At 35.7% G+C, this 19,791-nt stretch overlaps 1 protein-coding gene across 1 annotated transcript; it reads left to right on the forward strand.

The window, feature by feature from the left end:
- Window positions 1-677: 677 nt before the first annotated feature.
- Window positions 678-9,520, forward strand: LOC149790337 (acetylcholine receptor subunit beta-like). Its single transcript, XM_089973202.1, has 7 exons — window positions 678-744; window positions 2,014-2,165; window positions 2,948-2,992; window positions 3,332-3,444; window positions 6,363-6,601; window positions 6,996-7,289; window positions 7,869-9,520. The coding sequence occupies exons 1-7, from the start codon at window positions 678-680 to the stop codon at window positions 8,336-8,338; spliced, it is 1,380 nt and encodes a 459-aa protein (XP_089829328.1). The 3' UTR covers window positions 8,339-9,520.
- Window positions 9,521-19,791: the final 10,271 nt, after the last annotated feature.

The following is a 19,791-nucleotide window of genomic DNA, read 5'->3' on the forward strand; positions in this document are numbered from 1 at the left end:
AAAGACAAGGATGTCTCAAGAGGGTACTTGTGTATGGACCGGTAGTTAGAAGGAGTTTAAGAAGAAGAAGAAGAAGATGTGACAGATGCCATCTATGTTAATATTAATATTAACATAAACCCAAAGGCCCTTTTCAGGGCCAGCCATATTTCTCGAAAAGAGATAGCCTTTCCATTGCCTACCCCTTTTCTAAATTTAAATTTAAATTTAAATTTAAAAAAACTTTAAAAAAAAAAAAAAAATCCCATATTCAATTCCCCTTGTCCCTAGACAAACCCAAACTCTATTCCAATATTAAGTTCCTTTGTCCCTAGACAGACCCAAACTCTATGTTAAATTCCCATTGTCCCTAAAGTGGCCCAGCGTTTTTCTCCATGTTAAATTTCCATTGTCCCTAGAGTTGCCCAGGGGTGTTTTTAATGCTAAGTCCCATTGTCCCTATGGTGGCCCACTTAACTACTCACAAAAATTCCCATTTATTTACTTTGGGGGTGTGCCAGTGTGTCTGCTACATACGAATGCCTCCATGAACTACATTGTTATATCCTTTTGGCGGATTTGTGCTTATCTGAGTGGTTGTAAGGATTGGAGAGTGATGGCAAGATGATTGGTTCGAATCTCAGTAGAGTACGAATTCAAATTGTTCTAAGCTGTACGATAATATTCTTTCTGCAAAAATGAAAAAAAAAAATCACTTCATAGTATCACGCATTCTCCTGTATAATGCAGGGATAGCACTTTCCAGTAAGTTGGGTTATATGAATAACTCTCCATAGTAACCTCTACATACCTTGATTTCTGTCGTGGGAAATGTGTGCTTTGATGAAAGTTAATTACCAGGACAATAAGCGAGCATCTCTGCTACACACGAATGCGAAAATATCGCCGACTTTTGTTCTTTCCTTTTGGGGGATTTAAGCTTTGTCGGGGACATATAGAGACTGGTCTGTCCAGGCAAGGCTACAGGTACCGTAATTGGCGGTGCCAGAGTTGGAATCCTTGTAAAGTATGTATTCGAAATTCTCTAATCTGTGTGATGATGTTATTTCTGCATATTTAAAAATTCACTCCTTAGTAGGTGTGTTTACACACACACAAACACACACACACACACACACACTGCTAATGGCGTAAAAACAAAACAATTTCACATCATTACGAGCTAAAGCATCTCTTTTTCAAGCGTGTGTTGTGTGTGTTGTGATTTGGATTTTTAACGTAACTTTAACAATTTGTCAGTCATATCGCTACGATGTCTGCATTGTGGCAGTTTATAGTGATGTTTAACACTGGGGCAATATACCGCAGACATGTAGCATGATGTCCCACCCAGTCACATTATCTTGACACCAGGCCAACCAGTCCTAACACTAACCTCTTTAGGCTGAGCGCTAAGCGAGGCAGCTGTTAGTACCATTTCTGTAAGTCTTTGGTATGACTCGACCGGGGATCGAACCCACGACCTCCTGCATCCATTTTAAGGGAAGAAACAATTTACATCCAAATAACAAACACTAAACACAAAAGCCAAGATAGAGTATTGACTGTTACTTGTTTGAATGATAGGGTGTGGGTGTGTGAGGGAAATAAAATCAAAGGATGAAAAATAGAAGAAAGGAATAAGACAAAATTGTTTAACTGTTCTTAAACGGGTAAACTACATATTTATTTCATGTTGCCATCAAAACAACCAAGTTACAAAATAGAAAACAAAGCGATTGTCATTCCTATGACGCAGAGAGCAAAAATGTTTCGACTTAATTCCCGGTGGGGAAAAAGGATGAACACCATGCGTGCATGACTGTAAATAAGGTGTTTAACTTAGAAAAAAAATACTAAAAAGCCGTTTACAGACACACAGAGTGACGAAACTGATTGGTTAATACTTGATGTTAATAACGTCATGAATTGAAAGCTTTGTTCCCGCCATGCCCCACTTGTATCTTTGAAGCAAGATTAAACTTTTCAGTTATTATTATTATTATTATTATTATTATTATTATTATTCTACAGGGATCAGTCTCGTGGCGGGGCAACAAGCGTACAGCACTGAACTGGAGACGGAGCTGCGTAATTATCTCTTCACCGACTATGATGCGCTACAACGACCGAATCAGACTGTCAGTACGCAAGTCACTCTTAATCTACTGACAGTTAACAGCCTGGTAAGTACAGCGTGCCTGTCCATCCAATTCTCAGTTTCATCCCCTGATATATGGCGTACACGTGACTTTCCCGTCATTAAAAGTAAACTTTATTCACTGCCAGCTTCCTAATATCATCGATCCGAAACGTCTTTAACGTTTTTCCATAAAAGATATTTTAACCCTCTGATTTGCGTCTCGTTTCTTCGTCTGGAAGATGAGACCATCTCTGTATAATACATATATCGTATGGATTTCGATACGCCCCTTTTGTAGTCACGGACAACATGCAGTTCCAAAAGCACAGAGTCCCAACAATTATCATCAGTGACTTTCTTTCGTTACCTCGATTTTATTAACTTGAAAAGGCAGCTCTACCATCACTTAAATTTAGATCGAAATCTTCAGACTATAAAATGTCATGTACAGATATGTATAAAACGGCCCTACGTCTCCCTCAAAAAAAAAAAAAAAAAAAAAAAAAAAAAGAAATATAAAAACTACCGGTTTATTGTGCAAAGTTTCTATCCAAACACAAAGGCGAATTGGTAGACAGACACACGAGGAGTTAAACCATTCTGATCGTTAAATTAGTAAACTAGCTTTGTATCGATTCCACAAACAAATATAATTTTGAAATGTATTACGAAAGGTACAGTCCGAGGGAAAAATTATTAACATTTTACAATGTTAAACTAGACTGATAAATATTTTGATTTTAGGTGATATATATGTGTTAAGCCAGACATTATACAATCATTTAGACCTCAGCTAATATCGTATATTTTCGTTTTTCATTCCAGGATATTAAAGAACAACAACTCTCTATATCTGGATATTTCTACATGGTGAGTCTCTGGACATGTCATCGTGTTGAAATACATTTGTTATGTATGTATGTATGTATGTATGTATGTATGTATGTATGTATGTATGTATGCATACATGTATGTATGTATGTATGTTATGTATGTATGTATGTATGTATGTATGTCTGTTTACGTCCGCACGCATGTATGTATGTATGTATGTATGTATGTATGTATGTATGTTTATTTACGTATGTATGCATGCAGTTATTAGCTTTCTGCAAGAAGAAACGTTTGATGTACAGATAAGACAAAAGGAATGCATTTATTTATTTATTTATTTATTTATTTATTTATTTATTTATTTATTTATTATAGCTTTGGGCAGACTCTAGACTCTCGTGGGCTGGCAACACAACATACCAGAATATCCGCTTTTTGTTCAGCAATGAAAATTACATGTGGAGACCCGCCATAACAGTTGAAAATTCGTAAGTGTTCTTTCATTTTTTTTAAACTTCATTTTTTTCTTTTTCTTTCTTCTCTTTTAGTGTAAAGAATAGTTCAGAATTGTTTGATTACATTAGGTATATAAAATGTGCGTTACGCGTCAGTGATTTGCATATAAGGATCTACTGTTTTATCTACTGTTGAATGCACATATAAATTTTATTCTCTGTAAGAAAACAAAAAGATTATTGCCTCGCATTACCATCTTTTTTATATGCTATGGAACAGAGTAGGTAGTATTTTATAAAATACTTCACCTTCTATTCGATATGATTTATTTTTGTATTTATCTAAATGTGATATATAATGTATTAACTGTATATATATATATATATATATATATATATATATATATATATATATATATATATATATATATATATATATATATATATATATATGCATGGGTCGATGGTCCATATTAAAAATAACAATAAATATAATGTGTTACCTGTATAGAGATTGAAATATGTGGGTCGATTGTCTATATTTAAAAAAATAACAGTAAATATAATGTGTTACCTGTATAGATTTTGAAATATGGGAGTCGATGGTCTATATTAAAAATAACAATAAATATAGTGTGTTACTTGTGAAGATATTCAAATATGTGGGTCAAAGGTCTATATTTAAAAAAAAATAACAATAAATATAATGTGTTGCCTGTATAGATATTGAAATATGTGGGTCGATGGTCTATATTAAAAGTAACATCAAATAACAAAAGCAATGATGAGGTCGGTGTTTTAAAGAGATAAATTCAGAATTAACGGATTATTCTTGTTTTATGGCGTGACTAGTCACAATAAACTGATGAATACCAGAGTTTTGTCTGATAAATATATTAACTTTTGATGTCGGCTGCTACGAGGATTTATCAGTCACAGTGTACCGGTATTCGACAAGGCCACAGTGCTGTGAGAATACCTGTTAGTTCGAGGTGTCGGGGTGTGAGACCAGTTTTTGTATCAACCGAATTTTTTTTTCTTGTTTCAAGGGTAATGAGACTGTATCTGATAAATTATTGAATACTTTTAAATAATAATAATAATAATAATAATAATAATAATAAACAAGCAAACACAACAGAAACAGTGCAACAAAAGACAGAAGTTTATCTGTTACATAAACATTAACATACAACTGATTGATCTGTTGATCATTGTAAACGAAATAATTACTTTTGTCTTTTACTTGTTGACTTTAAATTTTAAGAGAAATAGAGAACACGGTGAGTTTAAAGCAGTAGGGGGAAGAGGGCATGTAATTGTGTGTGTGTGTGTGTGTGAGAGAGAGAAAGAGAGAGAGAGAGAGAGAGAGAGAGAGAGATTTGCATTTTTAACGTGGCTTCAGCAATTTTTTAGTCATATCACGACGTTGTCTGCAGTGTGACAGTATATAGAGATGTCTAGCACTGGGGCATCATGCTGCAAACAAATTAGCATCATGTCTCACTCAGTTACATTATTCTGACACTAGGTTGACCAGTCGTAACACTAACCTCTAAACGCTGAGCACCAAGAGAGGGAGCTGCTAGTACCATTTTTATAAATCTTTCGGATGACTCGGCCGGGGTTCGAACTCGCGAACTCCCGAATCTGAGGCGGATGCTCTAACCAGAAAAGAAGGGAGGAAGAGGCATACGGATGGACGGAAACTACATTCCCTGAATGACTACTAATGCATGGTGTACATGCAAGACGTAGACATGATCTGGCAATAAGACGCATACATTTTATTGCACCGTTGTTTCCGTACATGATGTTGTTACGACGTTTTAGCAAAGGAATAATGTGGCAATTAAACCAGGCAGAAAACAGTAATCTCCGAAGTCATAAAGACAACAGTTCAACAAAGACAGAGTATGTTTGCTTGTTGTTGTTAATTTTGGGTAAACGCCATTTTTCAGCATATGATACGTGGCGGCCAGATTGTCTGGTGGAATAGTGAGCATGTAAAACCCCAGGAAGAATTATGGACGCAAAATATGCTACTGGCAAGCTTTCTCACATAACGATGTTGGCCGAACTCGAGACTCGAAACCACGAGGACATATGTGAGATGTCTGTTATCTGCAAAGGCGAGCGCCTTTGGCCACACGCCCTCTCACCCCCAATAGCCTCCTCTATTTCATCAGTAAAAGCACAGCAACTTCGCAAGTCAGATAATAAATGGCGACGGTACATGTAAAATATATAATATAAAATATAAGATAAAATGCGTGCATTTCAGTTATATCTTCTGAAAGACCTCACTTGCCATTTGCTAGCGAATTATTTCAGATATACTCGTAACACTTGGTACGTACAAACCAAATCTTGTAGTAACACTGGGAAGAGAACAGCTTTCTTCTACTTTTGACAAGTGTTGCTTGATGGGAATTGAGCTTTACTTGTAAAGATATCCCAAGTGTCGACGATCTGTTGCTTCTGTATGTTTTCCTTTCTCGATACAGAAACCATCTCGGATATTCTTAACTGTAAGAAAAATAGTTTCTTATATATTTCAGTTAACATATTCTCAATGTTTCTGTAAGTGCAGAGCCTTTTAGTGCAAATCGAGAGGATCATCCGTTCAGGGGAGATAGCGATGAAACCATTTCCAGAATAGCCGATATGGCAGCCATGCTAGACATCATATTTTGAAAATTTAAATTTTGACTAACTGATTATCATGATAAGTATTTTAGTAAAGCTCCCAGGCTAAGCCATGCATTCAGGTGGAGTAGCAATAAGTAGATGTTCAAAATGGCCACTGTATTTAATGTCCTATGGGCTACATTTTCATTTAAGGCCATCTAAACTGATGGACCGACGGACCGCCAGAAGACGGAAGCCATGACTTTGAAAAGTAGAGATAAAAAGTTAAAAAAGTAAATGGACATGTTATTTTTTGGCAGTGTCAGCGATATGGCAGTAATTAGTGATGAGAACACACTCATGCGGATCATCAGTGACGGCATTGCGGTATGGACACCAGGTGGAATTTTTGAGACCCATTGTGACTGTGACGTCACATACTATCCCCTTGACACACAGACTTGTAGTGTAGTGTTGAGCACGTGGGCTTACACAGCCAATGAAATTTCCCTCAGCCTGGGTAGTCCGGTAGTCGATACGACCTACTATTCCGAGAACGGTAAGTTGATTTGATTTTAATTTTAGATTATAATTATAACAGTAATTAAGTTAACTGTCTGAGATATCATATTTGCTCCATTACAAGATATCTAATATCACAGCGAAATAAAATAATATTGTTCTTATATCTCAAGCTGAATAATCGCTAGGCAGGTGGATATTTTCGAAGCGAATATGAAATTCCTTAGAAGAAGAGATAATTCTTACCAAGGATTATATGTTTAGACAAATTTCGAATACTCTCCATTGTATATGAATATTATGCTTTGACTTGCATCACATAGCACGCGACGTAAATCCAAGTAATCAGTCAGTATAGCGTAACATCAAGTCCTGTATTATATTTTATCAGGCGTGCATATAGTATTTTACGTATAATTTTTGTCGAATAGGTGAATGGCAGCTTTTGTCCGTGTCTGGTCAGGAAACCTCCACTACCAGAGAGTCCCAGAGCTTTTCCCGACTCAAATTCATCCTGACTTTGAGACGGCGCCCTCTATTCCATATCTTGAATACAATTTTACCCGTGGTTGTCATGGCAACGCTTATAGTCATGGTTTTCAAACTACCCCCCGAGTCCGGAGAGAGAATAGGAATGTCCTTGACGGCTTTATTGGCATACGCCGTTTACCTCACGCTTATAGCAGATAACATTCCTAAAACTTCGGTGTCTGCATCTGTTCTGTGTAAGTATGCTTAAACATATTTAACCGTAACGTATATTAGCATTTGTACCACACAAAAAAAAAAAAAAAAAAAAAAAAAAAAAAAAAATTCGGATTCTACAAGGATTGACAATACCAAATTAGTCTGCAAGGGGCTTGTAAGTCCTGATAAGTTTATAACTGGTCCATATAAATTTATCTTGTCAGACTGTCAAACAAATTTGCTGTGTTCTCATACGCCTAATAATTCTACAAGGGACTCAAAAGTCCAAAGCAATTGCAATGCTTCTTTCTAATAATGGTACTCAAACGCGAAATAAATTTCCAGTGCTCACATATCCCTTATGAGTCTGCAAGGATACCGAATACATGTGCTAGGTGCTCGTAAGACCAAAAATAAACTAGGGTTATGTATGGCCTCAGAAAGGTCTTCAAAGGGAAATTTGATAGGCCATATAACACTAGATAAGTGAGCAAAGGGTCCTTAAGACCCAGTAAGTTGACAAAGGCCTCATTAAATAAATAAATTCTAAATGTCAATTAAGTGAAATTTCATTTCATACCGAAAATCTTATTTGCTCTTTTTAATGTTTCTTACAGCAACCTATCTGGCCATAATTTTGTGTCTCAGCGCCCTTACGGTTATACTGACCATAGTTGTTCTTGACCTCTACTTTAACATCGAAGGAGACGATGTTCCCGCCTGGCTCAACCGGTTCACGCATAACGTGATGGTTAAATTCTCGTGCTGGAAGGGAACCACGTGTTGTAGTAGGAGAAACAGAGTTACGCCTAATGAAGAAGATAAAGGACTATCAACCAGCAGGATGATCTTGAAGTTAAATATTTCAAAAAATGATAAGTTACCCGATAAAGAGTCTGCTAACGAAGGTCTTGAGTCAAAAAGCAAACTGTCATTGGACACAACGTTCACTGATGATAGCACCATTCCGGAATATTCGTGGAAAGAAATTGCGCTGATAATGGACAAGTGTTTGCTTTATCTTTTTACAATTCTTGTGATTCTAGCCACGACCATCACGTTTATTATTCTTGGGGTTAATTACTGATTGCATTTGATCAAAGTAAACCTATATATAAAGTACAAAGTTCACTGGTCGACGTTTATGCGGCTGTTGACATACACTTTTCGTGAACACAGAGTTAGTGAGCTCGTTCCGATTCAGATTTAGCTAAGATTATAGAGTTGTTTCTATGGCAACCATATGTTGATAATTACTCTATCTCTGTCGATGGACTTAGATGACGATACTGAGTAGACTCTCCTTAAATTTCCGCTCGATGAATGGCGACGCCGGGTAATTGGCGGTCTCTCAAATCTCGCTTTTATTGTGTTGTTTTCATACGGTATTCACATTACACCTACATACTGTACTCTTATATATGCATGAAATGGTGTTCTTTTCTTCAAATTTCAATGATCGCCGATTTCGCTAATTGGCGGAACCTTTGGTCAGAGGGCAGTCAATTATCAAGAGTCTACTGTATAGAGCATTGGACAAATGGTGAGAAGTAAAAGTAAATGTTTATCAAGGAACACTTTTTTGTCTGTAATGAATGAATTTGGGAAAAGGTAAAAACAAGCAAAGACGCAACCAAACTGACTTTCAGAGGTATTTTGGTTGTCATCTTCAGAAAGGACATAAACCAAGGAAGCTTCTTTTCAACAAATCCATGATATTCCAAAAGAGATATCATAAAGTGTAGAGAGAGCAAAACAAAGAAACTCTTTTAAGAAGATGCGAGTATACGCGTGGCAAGCCGAAAGAAATGAGTATGCTAGGTACAATGTTTGCAAGTCAGTTAGGTAGTGTATTTACGCTGTTAACCAAAGTAACCGTTGTCGTCATAAATATAAAATACGACGTGGTTCATTTTGATGTATTATGTTTCATAGTTTAATGATCTGCTTAAATTCGCTTATTTGGACTTTTATTTTAAATTCACCTATTTGGACTTTTATTATAAATTCACCTAATTGGACTTTATTAAAATTCACCTATTTGGACTTTTATTTTAAATTCTCCTATTTGTACATTTATTTTAAATTCTCCTATTTGGACTTTTATTTTAAATTCACTTCAAACTTTATTTTCGCCTTCGTCAGATTTAAAGGAGTAGAGTTTACGTCGAAGACCACATAACCCCTGAATGTGATAATCTTTAAAAGTTTCCTTGATAGGCCACTGAATGATTCATACATTAAATATGTTCTTATTTCGAATATTACGATGGTAAATATGTTTAATGTTATTTTTCATGGGATCAGGTTAATGTTACCCATTCATGTAGGTTAATGTTACCCATTCATGTAGGTTAATGTTACCCATTCATGTAGGCTAATGTTACCTATTCGTGTAGGTTAATGTTACCCATTCATGTAGGCTAATGTTACCTATTCGTGTAGGTTAATGTTACCCATTCATGTAGGCTAATGTTACCTATTCATGTAGGTTAATGTTACCCATTCATGTAGGCTAATGTTACCTATTCGTGTAGGTTAATGTTACCCATTCATGTAGGTTAATGTTACCCATTCATGTAGGTTAATGTTACCCATTCATGTAGGTTAATGTTACCTATTCGTGTAGGTTAATGTTACCCATTCATGTAGGCTAATGTTACCCATTCATGTAGGTTAATGTTACCTATTCATGTAGGTTAATGTTACCCTTCATATGATTAAATTAATGTTTTCCTTCATGCGATCAGATTAACGTTATCCTTCATGCAATCAGATTAACGTTATCCTTCATGTGATCATAACATTTATATTCTCGGTGTGATTACCGGAAGAATCAGTATCAGGCATGCGTAGGGTCTTTCTTTCACGATATCAGTCATGCGTAGTCTCATTCTTTCACGATATTGTTTTTTAATGCTTTGTAACAAAGGCATGCACTTAGGTATCTCTTGACATTAGGAATCCACCATAAGCATGTTTTGTCAATTTTGATATTGTTTTCTCTTGTCCTGACAAACACTGTCACCATAATTTGTTGTTCTACCTACGAATGGCAAATCTGTCTAAGATTTAAAAAGAATTGTTCATCTGCAGATATATTGTTGCTCTTTCTGAGATTTTCCATCTTTTTACTAAATGTGGCCATATGCATCAACCTAAAATTCTTTTTTTTCAACCTTATTTATTGATTTTTATAAAATTCATTTAATGTTGGATTATTTAAAAGAACAACATATATATATATATATATATATGTCTGTGTGTGTGTGTGTGTGTGTGTGTGTGTGTGTGTGTGTATTTACAGTGTAACCCCACTTAATGTAAGTTTTCAGACTGTGTAACGAAGGATATAATTTTCTTTGTTTATCAATGCACATAACTGGTTTTCCTGTAGTTGGTATTGTACCATTCTAAGCATTTATTAACTTCTTTTGGAACATCGTTGTAATCTGGAATAAGTATCTCTCGAATTACATAACAAAATATGTATTACAGTTTTCTGACATCATAGCAGATTTCCAGTTATCGTGATTTGTACTTTCTCCGCTGTGCATCTAATCTGCGCGTGAGTTGCCCATGTAAAACTCATTTCCCGGCATGCATCCTTCCTGAAGTTTTAGTCATAAAGTTCTGTAAGTATTTCCTGGTGAAAACTGTCTTTTGACGCAATGTGTGAACTGTTAATCATTGCTTAATATCTTTACATCCAATAAACGTGAATAGAAAGCATCGTGTTATGGTATATCTATTTATAAACTATCCGTCATCTGCGGCTTTAATTGTGTCAACAGAAAATTGTACTGCCGGCTCAGTTATGTCGCCTTGTATACATTTATGTTATATTGCTTGTCTTTGAATAGTCAATTCACATTGCATTCATCATCTACTATTTACTTTATTTATTGTTGTATGACAATTTATCACATCCTAACAATAAACTTAGAAGCTGGATAATTATAGCACACTCAATTGTCACACTGAAAAGCAAAAACTTTTGTCATCTTAAAAGTGAATAAGAGACACATTGGAAAGTATTTAATTTCAAATGACAAATCATGCTTGGTGCTCCATAGTATTGATGGGAATGCAGTGGAAGATTAACACATAGCTTCTGAAGTTGTCCTTTACTCAGGATACATAATGAATCTGGCAAATAAAATATTCATTTCAGCAAATACTGAGTAGATTTTTATTTTAATATTGCACATTAACTGTATTACGCTCTGCATTAGAATAGTTTCTCTTGTTGGAAAGTGAAGGTGTTGTGCAGCGTTTGGGTGTTTTGAGATCAACAGTAACGTGAATATAGACCTCAATTATATATATATATATATATATATATATATATATATATATATATATATATATATATGGGAAGACGAATCAGATCAGTTTGTAAAATATAAGTGCATATATGTTTTTCTGTGGATTGAACTGATTTATCAACTATACGATCTTAATCCAATCCACCGTTCATAATACCTTTTAAATACGAATGAAAAGAACCTCTCCGGTGGCCTAGTGGTTAGAGCCTCGGATGCGGGAGGTCGTGGGTTCAATCCCCGGCCGAGTCATACCAAAGACGTATGAAAATGTTACTAAGAGCTGCCTCGCTTGGCGCTCAGCTTTCAGAGGTTAGTGTTATGACTGGTCGGCCTGATGTCCGGATAATGCGACTGGGTGGGACATCTTGCTGCATGTCTGCGGCATGATGCACCAGTGCTAGACATATATATTAACTGTCACACTGCAGACATCTTAGCGATATGGCTGAAAAAATATTAAAGCCACGTTAAAAATCCAAATCACACACGCACGAATGAAAAGATCTGTAAGCAAAACTGCTAAAAGTAAGAATTATTTTAAATTTTAGAAGTTCTGGAATTAAAGTTTTCTTTACAAAGAGCTATATTAGCAGCAACTGTTGCATTGACGACAGCTAAAATAGCATCGCTGTCCATCACGTCATAAAAGGAACCAGAGAACCTTTCGATATGATCTGTTTCCCGTTATGCTCATTTATGTCTTGAAGATTAATTTAGTTTCTAATACACGATTATGAGAATTTACATGAGGTAAGAATGAAAGTAACTAGAACGGGCAAACTAGCATTCATTTTGAAATATAAGTACAAAACTACAATTAAGTAATGTAGATTTAAAAGAGAATACGTATTTTCTCTGCTGTTGTATACAGCAAAGAGAGAAAAGAACGACGGGAACTGCATTTCAATAAAGTCATGTCACTCCAAAAGAAAATAAATAAATTGTACATTAACCAAAATAACAAAACAAAAACAAAACATTTGTTTAACTAGATATGAACATAGGTTTGATAATAGAGTCGTGCTGTAAAAACTTGTACTGCAGATATAGTCCTCGTGTATCTTGGGTGTAAAGCATTCACTCTGTCAACCAAAGAACTCATGTTGTTATCTATTCACAAAGCAACTACATATGTTTAATTCAACACAGCTCATGACTGGATGAACTGAGTATATCCATTCCATTTTATGTATCCTTGTTATTTACTAAACAATCTTTGTACAATTAGAATGTGAGATTTTTTTAAAAATATACTTTTTTAGTTTTTTGCAAACGTTACTTTTGTCTTTGTCAGTTTTTAAAGAATGAATCGTACTGCAATGGAAACACCTTTAAATTAAGCCTTTAAATAAAGAGGAACCATTTTGATTCAAGCCATGTATGTTGTCTTTCTATAGTTCTAGTGTCAAAAGATACCATCCTTCACGTGCTTGTATATGTTGCCATGGCAATAAATATTGTCATTTATACTATGACTATATTTGCTTTGAAATGCGTTTAGTTAATATGACCAGTTTCTTTTTCAAACCTTTTGGCATGAAGTCATCGTCAATAATTAGTTGTTGTTGTTGTTGTTGTTGTGTTTAACGCCATTTTTCAGCACAAGTTAGGCTATACATGGCGGCCAGTATAACTGGTGGAGGAAGAACCCTGGAAAACCCCGGGAAGAACCACCTACCCACTAGAAGCTACTGGCAGGCTTTCTCACATACCCACGTTAGCCGGGCCTCAGATTAGAACCTACGCAGACAGAGGTGAGATGAGATGGCAGTGATCCGGAACGGTGAGCGCTTTAGATCACTCGGCCACTCGGGGCCCCCAATAATTAGTATCTTTGCGAATGCGAAATCTCTCTGTGATTAAAATAATAATTTTATTACACATATAGGAATAGATATTGTCTAATTTTTCGCCTATTTACAAAGCGATGGATTATTCGTCACATTGCAAAGATCTTTTCGAAAATCAAATGTTACATTTTGCCTTAGAGTTGTATTCATCTGTCTTGGATTCAATCTATGGTCGTTAATGAAGCTAAACAACTTTATGCTTTAATCTTAACATTATGATTAGATCCGGACAGTTGTACTAAAAGACATACATTTCTTTCTTAATAGATGTCCAACGGTTGGTTTTGTACTGTCTTAGTCATTAGTCTACTTCCTTTGCAGCTGAGATAAACCTTTCATCTGGAATTAGTGTCGCTGTGACTAATAGGTCGCTGTGACTAACAGGTCGCCCTCGACATAGCTATCGACATATAATGGAATCTCCGAATCTATGTCTAAAATGAAACTAGTGTCATAGCCATCTGTAACTTCTAACATATTTCGTCCTTTAGGGTCTCCATTGGTTTCGCCATCCATCTAATTTGGTCATCGGTTTCTTATCTAACGATGTTTACCGGCATCTATAAACAATAACCCACCGACAGTATTTTTAGCTTTAAGGTATAATTTGAATTACATTCAACACTCGTTCTCATCATTGGACTTTGTTCATATTTTTCATGCAGAATTCACGGTTTCCTTCAGCGTACCTGTAATATCATTTAAACTCCAACTCGTAGTCTACTCCAAAGTTGGTCTGCGTTTGTCAAGTGTTCTAATTCTTGGGCTGATATAATTGGTCCTGGTGGTACGAAATTGTGCCATACAGCATAGCCGTCTCATTGTTCTTAATGGCCATGAAGATCACCAAGTTTGCGTAGAGGTGAAAATATTCCAGGGAACCATGAGTGTAATGGAAATAGTTATTTAATATGTTTGAATCATTTAGACTTGAATAAAACGTTTCATTGGTTGTATACTTCACAGAGTCTTTGAAAACTATTCCCATTTTAATATCGGTAAATTATATCTTCAATGTTTGGACTTCATATTTGGAAACGTTCAGTGTTTCTAAAAAGATTTTGTGATTCTTTGATAGTTGTTTCAAAACTGCTTCAAGAATCTAGAGCTGTCGGAACATAATTTGTTTTATTAACAGGTATTTTGCTTCTTTTCATGATCCTGTTACCTATGAAATCATTATTAAATGATATAAATATTTCATCCTTCATTTTCATTCTTGACCTTGATGATTTTTAACCATTGTATTGATGCAACGAATTACCATAACCAACGAGTGAATAATGTATATATAGAAAGGCTGCAATTCAAATGACATTCGTTATGTGTATAACCTCTGCATTTACCTGTTATATAATTGTAACCTCTAAATTTGTCTTTACATATTTCCTCCTCTGCGATGTACTAAAGATTGATTGACTTAAATTGTTCCCCGTGTTCCTTGTTGATCATCCTGGATTCAAGAATATGGATACTACTTCAGGTTGACATTTTTTCTGATGACGTGGTAGAGTTTATCTCTAGTGATAAAATATAGCTCGGCCATAATCATTGCCTTACCAGAGTCACGATATGCGAAAGAGTTCCATAAATATCGCCTGTGTAGTTTGTCTTCAAATAATTCCAATATAATGTGCCTTAAGAGAGTCAACGGTGTTCGACAGAGTTCGATAAATATCGCCTATGCAGTTTGTCTTCAAATAATTCAACCACACTGTTTGCGTCGTTACCTATTTACTTTACGTATTGTTTTAAGAAAATTTCGTAAATCCTTTAAATCAGTTTTAAAAATATTTCGTCACCTTCTACGTTAACACATGATATCCCATAAACTGCGGCTTTTTGTTATATTTTAGTCGGTTGAGAGATAAATTGTTACGCATTTATTTTGTCATCTCAAATCATGTATGAAATCATCGAAGATATTCTGCAATTGTTTAACTGTGTGGTCAGATATGGGTTACACAAGCAAGGTTGCTACTACCAGTAATCGAGAGAGATTTGCAATGAAGTTAAAGTTGTCTTTTGCTCTCAATATAATAGGAAGCTACATTTTCATTTCATATAGTCTGATTTGTTTTCAGTATTTAGTTAACTATGTAAGATTTTCTATCGTTAAAATTTATCTCCGATGCACAGTTGGAGTTATCTTATAAATATGAATATGAAAGTCAGCCAAAAAAGGCAAAATGATTGTAAATAAAAAAGCAAAAATATAGGTACATTTTGACTAAATTTGGATGAAGAAGTTCATTTCTAAACTTATGAACTGCATGGTCGATGATGTAATCTTAGTATTGTCCCTGAATCGATAATATCTTTTAATTACGAATTAAAACTCTGAATCATTCAAGCACGAATTAATTTAATTCTTGGAATTTGGGGGATTTCATGAGATTAATGAGATGAAAACTCCTCAGAACCTTCGCACGTAATAGTTCTTCTTTACATCGAAGTACATGTTTTTACTGCCAGTAAAATGAACGTGACTGATTCCAATGTCATCAAGGAACCATTAAAACGTCGAACGCAGTCCACTGTAAACTACTGGTCTATTTCTCCTGTGGATTTATTTAGCATGCTAAAAAAAACCAGACTGAATTTGTATGGCTTGTGATTATTCAGGATGCTTCACTTTTGTTAATGTGCGATCTAAAGACATTGCCTTTGGCCCGTGGTATAGTACTTTCAAAATGACACTCTATAAAATACAAACGTTTTCTTGTTTTTCTTTGTTTTGTCTTCCTCGTGCATATATATATATATATATATATATAGATTCAACATAGTTTATGTTTTCTGGCAATTCTTCAAACAATTGTTTCATATGCATTCTGTCGTTACATGAAATCTTTTCACATTTGATATCTGGTTATTAGCTGAAATATGATTAACATGGAAATCTCTCTCTCTCTCTCTCTCTCTCTCTCTCTCTCTCTCGATGGTTTATTTATCTCATAAACATTAACTTAGTTCTCCGTTCCATTTTCAACATCTATAACGACCTATATTTTGGCCAAGCATTGCGTATACCACTGACTCTAATTACACTGTCTAAAACCATAATGCTTCCGAAATAAATGTAGTCAAACGTTACTAATTCTGGGACACTGCGAACGAAAATGATGCTTAAAATTGTTGATTGGCTCTAGTTTTAAAGATTTGATCTTGGGAATGGCAGAAGATAAGTGAGTTATAAATGGAATGGATCTCAGTTTAAACCAGAAATGACTAAAATAATATTTTCTGGATCTATGAATAAATCTATGACTGGGATTGGACAGTACTTGCTTTTTAGGCAAACCAATTAATGATGCAATCTGAAGTTGGTACTGCATCATACATGATATAAATTGCATCATGTTATTCCAAGAAGTTATGGGTAATGCAATCATAACAAAGTTTGCATCACTCTGCTGAAGAAATTGTCTATATCAGCTCTAGAAATCCTAGAGTGTCATGCTATCTTATTTGTCAGTTTTAAGCCAAAGTGAGCAGAGATTTCGCGTATTCGTGGGATCAGTAAAGATAACTTCTGCTATGTTTGTGGGAAGTGACTTTTGCACAACAAAATCGCAGTATAACCACTATGGTTAAGAAAGACGATCACCTTTATTTTGGCTGCAAAATTGGAGATCAGGACAAGGGGTGGGCCCCACACATTTTCTGCAACACTTGTGCAAAAACATCTTCGCCAGTGGTTGAACAGGAAAAGGAAATATATGCCTGCTAATGATTTGGAGAGAGCCAACATATCATGTCAGCAATTGTTACTTCTGCATGGCGCCTCCAATTGGGAAAAGTGTGTTAAAGAAGAAAAAGTGGTCTGTGCATATTCCAAAAATTCAGTCAGCTATACGTCCAGTACCCCACCGAGACGGACTGTCGGTTCCTTATGCACCATTATCATTTTCACTTGAGGCAGACAAGGAAGTGAAAAAGGATGAAACGTCTAGTCCTAAATCATCAATTCCACATGACCCATATTTTGTCCCATCCTCCTCCTCTGAACTACACCTCATAACACAGGGTGAAATGAATAACTACCCAAGTGTAAGACAGAGCTGTTGGGCTCCATCAGTTCCAGTTTGTCATGCAGTCCATATGAAGGAACCTATGAAAACACGAAATAACTTCTGAGGTGCACAAACTATGACCAACATCAGTGGCAGCTTTGTGGCGATTTTAAAGTTCTTGCTCTCTTGCTTGGTCTGCAGACTGGATACACCAAGTACTGCTGTTTTCTCTGCGTGTAAGAGATTCCAACTACATCAAGTCTGCACAAACCACTTTTTATTCTTTAACACACTTTTATCTAGTCGTGCAAGAGATTCCCACTACATCAAGACAGATTGGCCACTCTGACAGTCATTGGATCCTGTGTAGCATCCATCACTTGTTGAATTAATGAAGATTTTGTTACCACCCTTGCGCATCAAGCTGGGTCTGATGAGGAACTTTGTCAAGGCCATGGACAAAACACAAGCAGCTTTCAAGTACCTCCGTGACAATTTCCAAGGTTAAGTGAAGCTAAGATAAAGGAAGGTGTCTTTGTTGGTCGTCACATTCATGAACGTCTTCGAGATGATGCAATTGACCGTGCACTGCGTGGCAAGGAAACGACGGAATGAAAAGCCTTCCAGTTAGTGTCAACAACATGTCCCGGAAACAACAAAGCAGACAGTTACAGGAAGTTGGTGGAAAACATCCTCAAGACACAAAAACGTTGGCTGCAACATGTCACTAAAGAAACATTTTTTTTTGCACTCTCGTCTAGACTTATGCTACCGAACTGCGGAGCAGTGGGAGACAAGCACGACGAACGATTTTACAGGAACATTGCAACATTGGAAAAACGCTATCAGGGCAATGGAGGCCATCAATGTTTGCAGACTATTGCTAGAAATGCTCCATTTAATGAATGGACAAGCCAGGAAGGGCCGAGTAGACACTGAATAAGGACTAATCTATGTACTTATATATACTTAAAAGTTTTTTGTACCTTTTTGTTTCATAATAAATTTTATTTTATAACCATTGTGCTGTTTTTCAAGGTGTTACATAAACTGGACAGGTGAAATATTAGCGTGCATCCATATTATCGTGCATCCATAAACACAAGAAAATACCTAAGTTTACAATTTATGATTACAACTCTACTTCCTACATAATGTACATAGACTTAAAATATAATAACTTAAATATCTTGGAAACAGTGGTTAATCAGTTGTTTTAATTGTTATATTTGTATTCAGCACATCATAATCCATTATAAATAGCAAATTGTAGCTCTGAAGCAGACGGCTTCTAAAAATTGTAGACCAATGAACTTTCAAAGCATATTAAACGCCCATTTATTGTCCGTATAATGTATATTAATGCAAGAGGATTTTGTTTTTGTTACTAAAAATGGTTTTCATTTTGTTTATTTTAATCCACTCTGGCAAACCAATACATGCGTATCCTCAGACTAGCTGGCGCCTATCAGTCGGCCGTGCTAACTATTAAATCGTGTCAAACATCCAACTAGTATTTTATTTTATTTTTCTGTCCAAGTAATTTTTTTAAATATAGAATGTCATATGAACCTCCAGTTACGGTATCTTTCGCCACTCTTTATTATATTTATATTAATAAGCCTGGTTCTACGGTAAACAGTTCGAAACTCACCTTTTTCATCTTATTGAATGGGTCGCTTTATAAATATGGTCATTACGTCTAAATGAGTTTACTCAGTACCAAATTGTTAATTTGTCTGATGTACATTCATCGGATGTAGCTCAGTATTATTGAAAAATAAATGCAAATCAGTACCACTGTTGTGATTGTAAAATCGATACTCATTTACATTAGTACAAACGTATATATATATATATATATATATATATATATATATATAGAGAGAGAGAGAGAGAGAGAGAGAGAGAGAGAGAGAGAGAGAGAGAGAAAGTGAGTGTATATGTTTGGATTTTTAACGTAGCTTTAACGATTGGAATCATATCGCAATTGGAATAATATCGCAGTGGCAGTTTATAGTGCTGTCTAGCACTGGGGCATCATGCCGCAGAGACGTACCATCATGTCCCACCCAATCACATTATCCTTACACCAGGCCGACCAGTCCTAACACTAACCTCTTAGTCCTGTTCGACAAGCGAGGGAGCTGTTTGCACATTTTTTTATGTCTTTGGTATTACTCGGCCGGAGTTTGAACCAGCATCTGAAGCGGACGATCTATCGACTTAGGTCACCGTTGTGATCGAGGGAGAGAGACAGAGAGAGGGAGATTGTTTGCCCTGTTATTTTATAATAATAACTAGGTTATTGACTGGGGATAATAATTCTAGTTTATGGCATGTGCG

This window comes from Sinohyriopsis cumingii, chromosome 10 (genome assembly GCF_028554795.1).
Source record: "Sinohyriopsis cumingii isolate HCF-2022 chromosome 10, ASM2855479v2, whole genome shotgun sequence".
Taxonomy (NCBI): Eukaryota; Metazoa; Mollusca; class Bivalvia; order Unionida; family Unionidae; genus Sinohyriopsis; species Sinohyriopsis cumingii.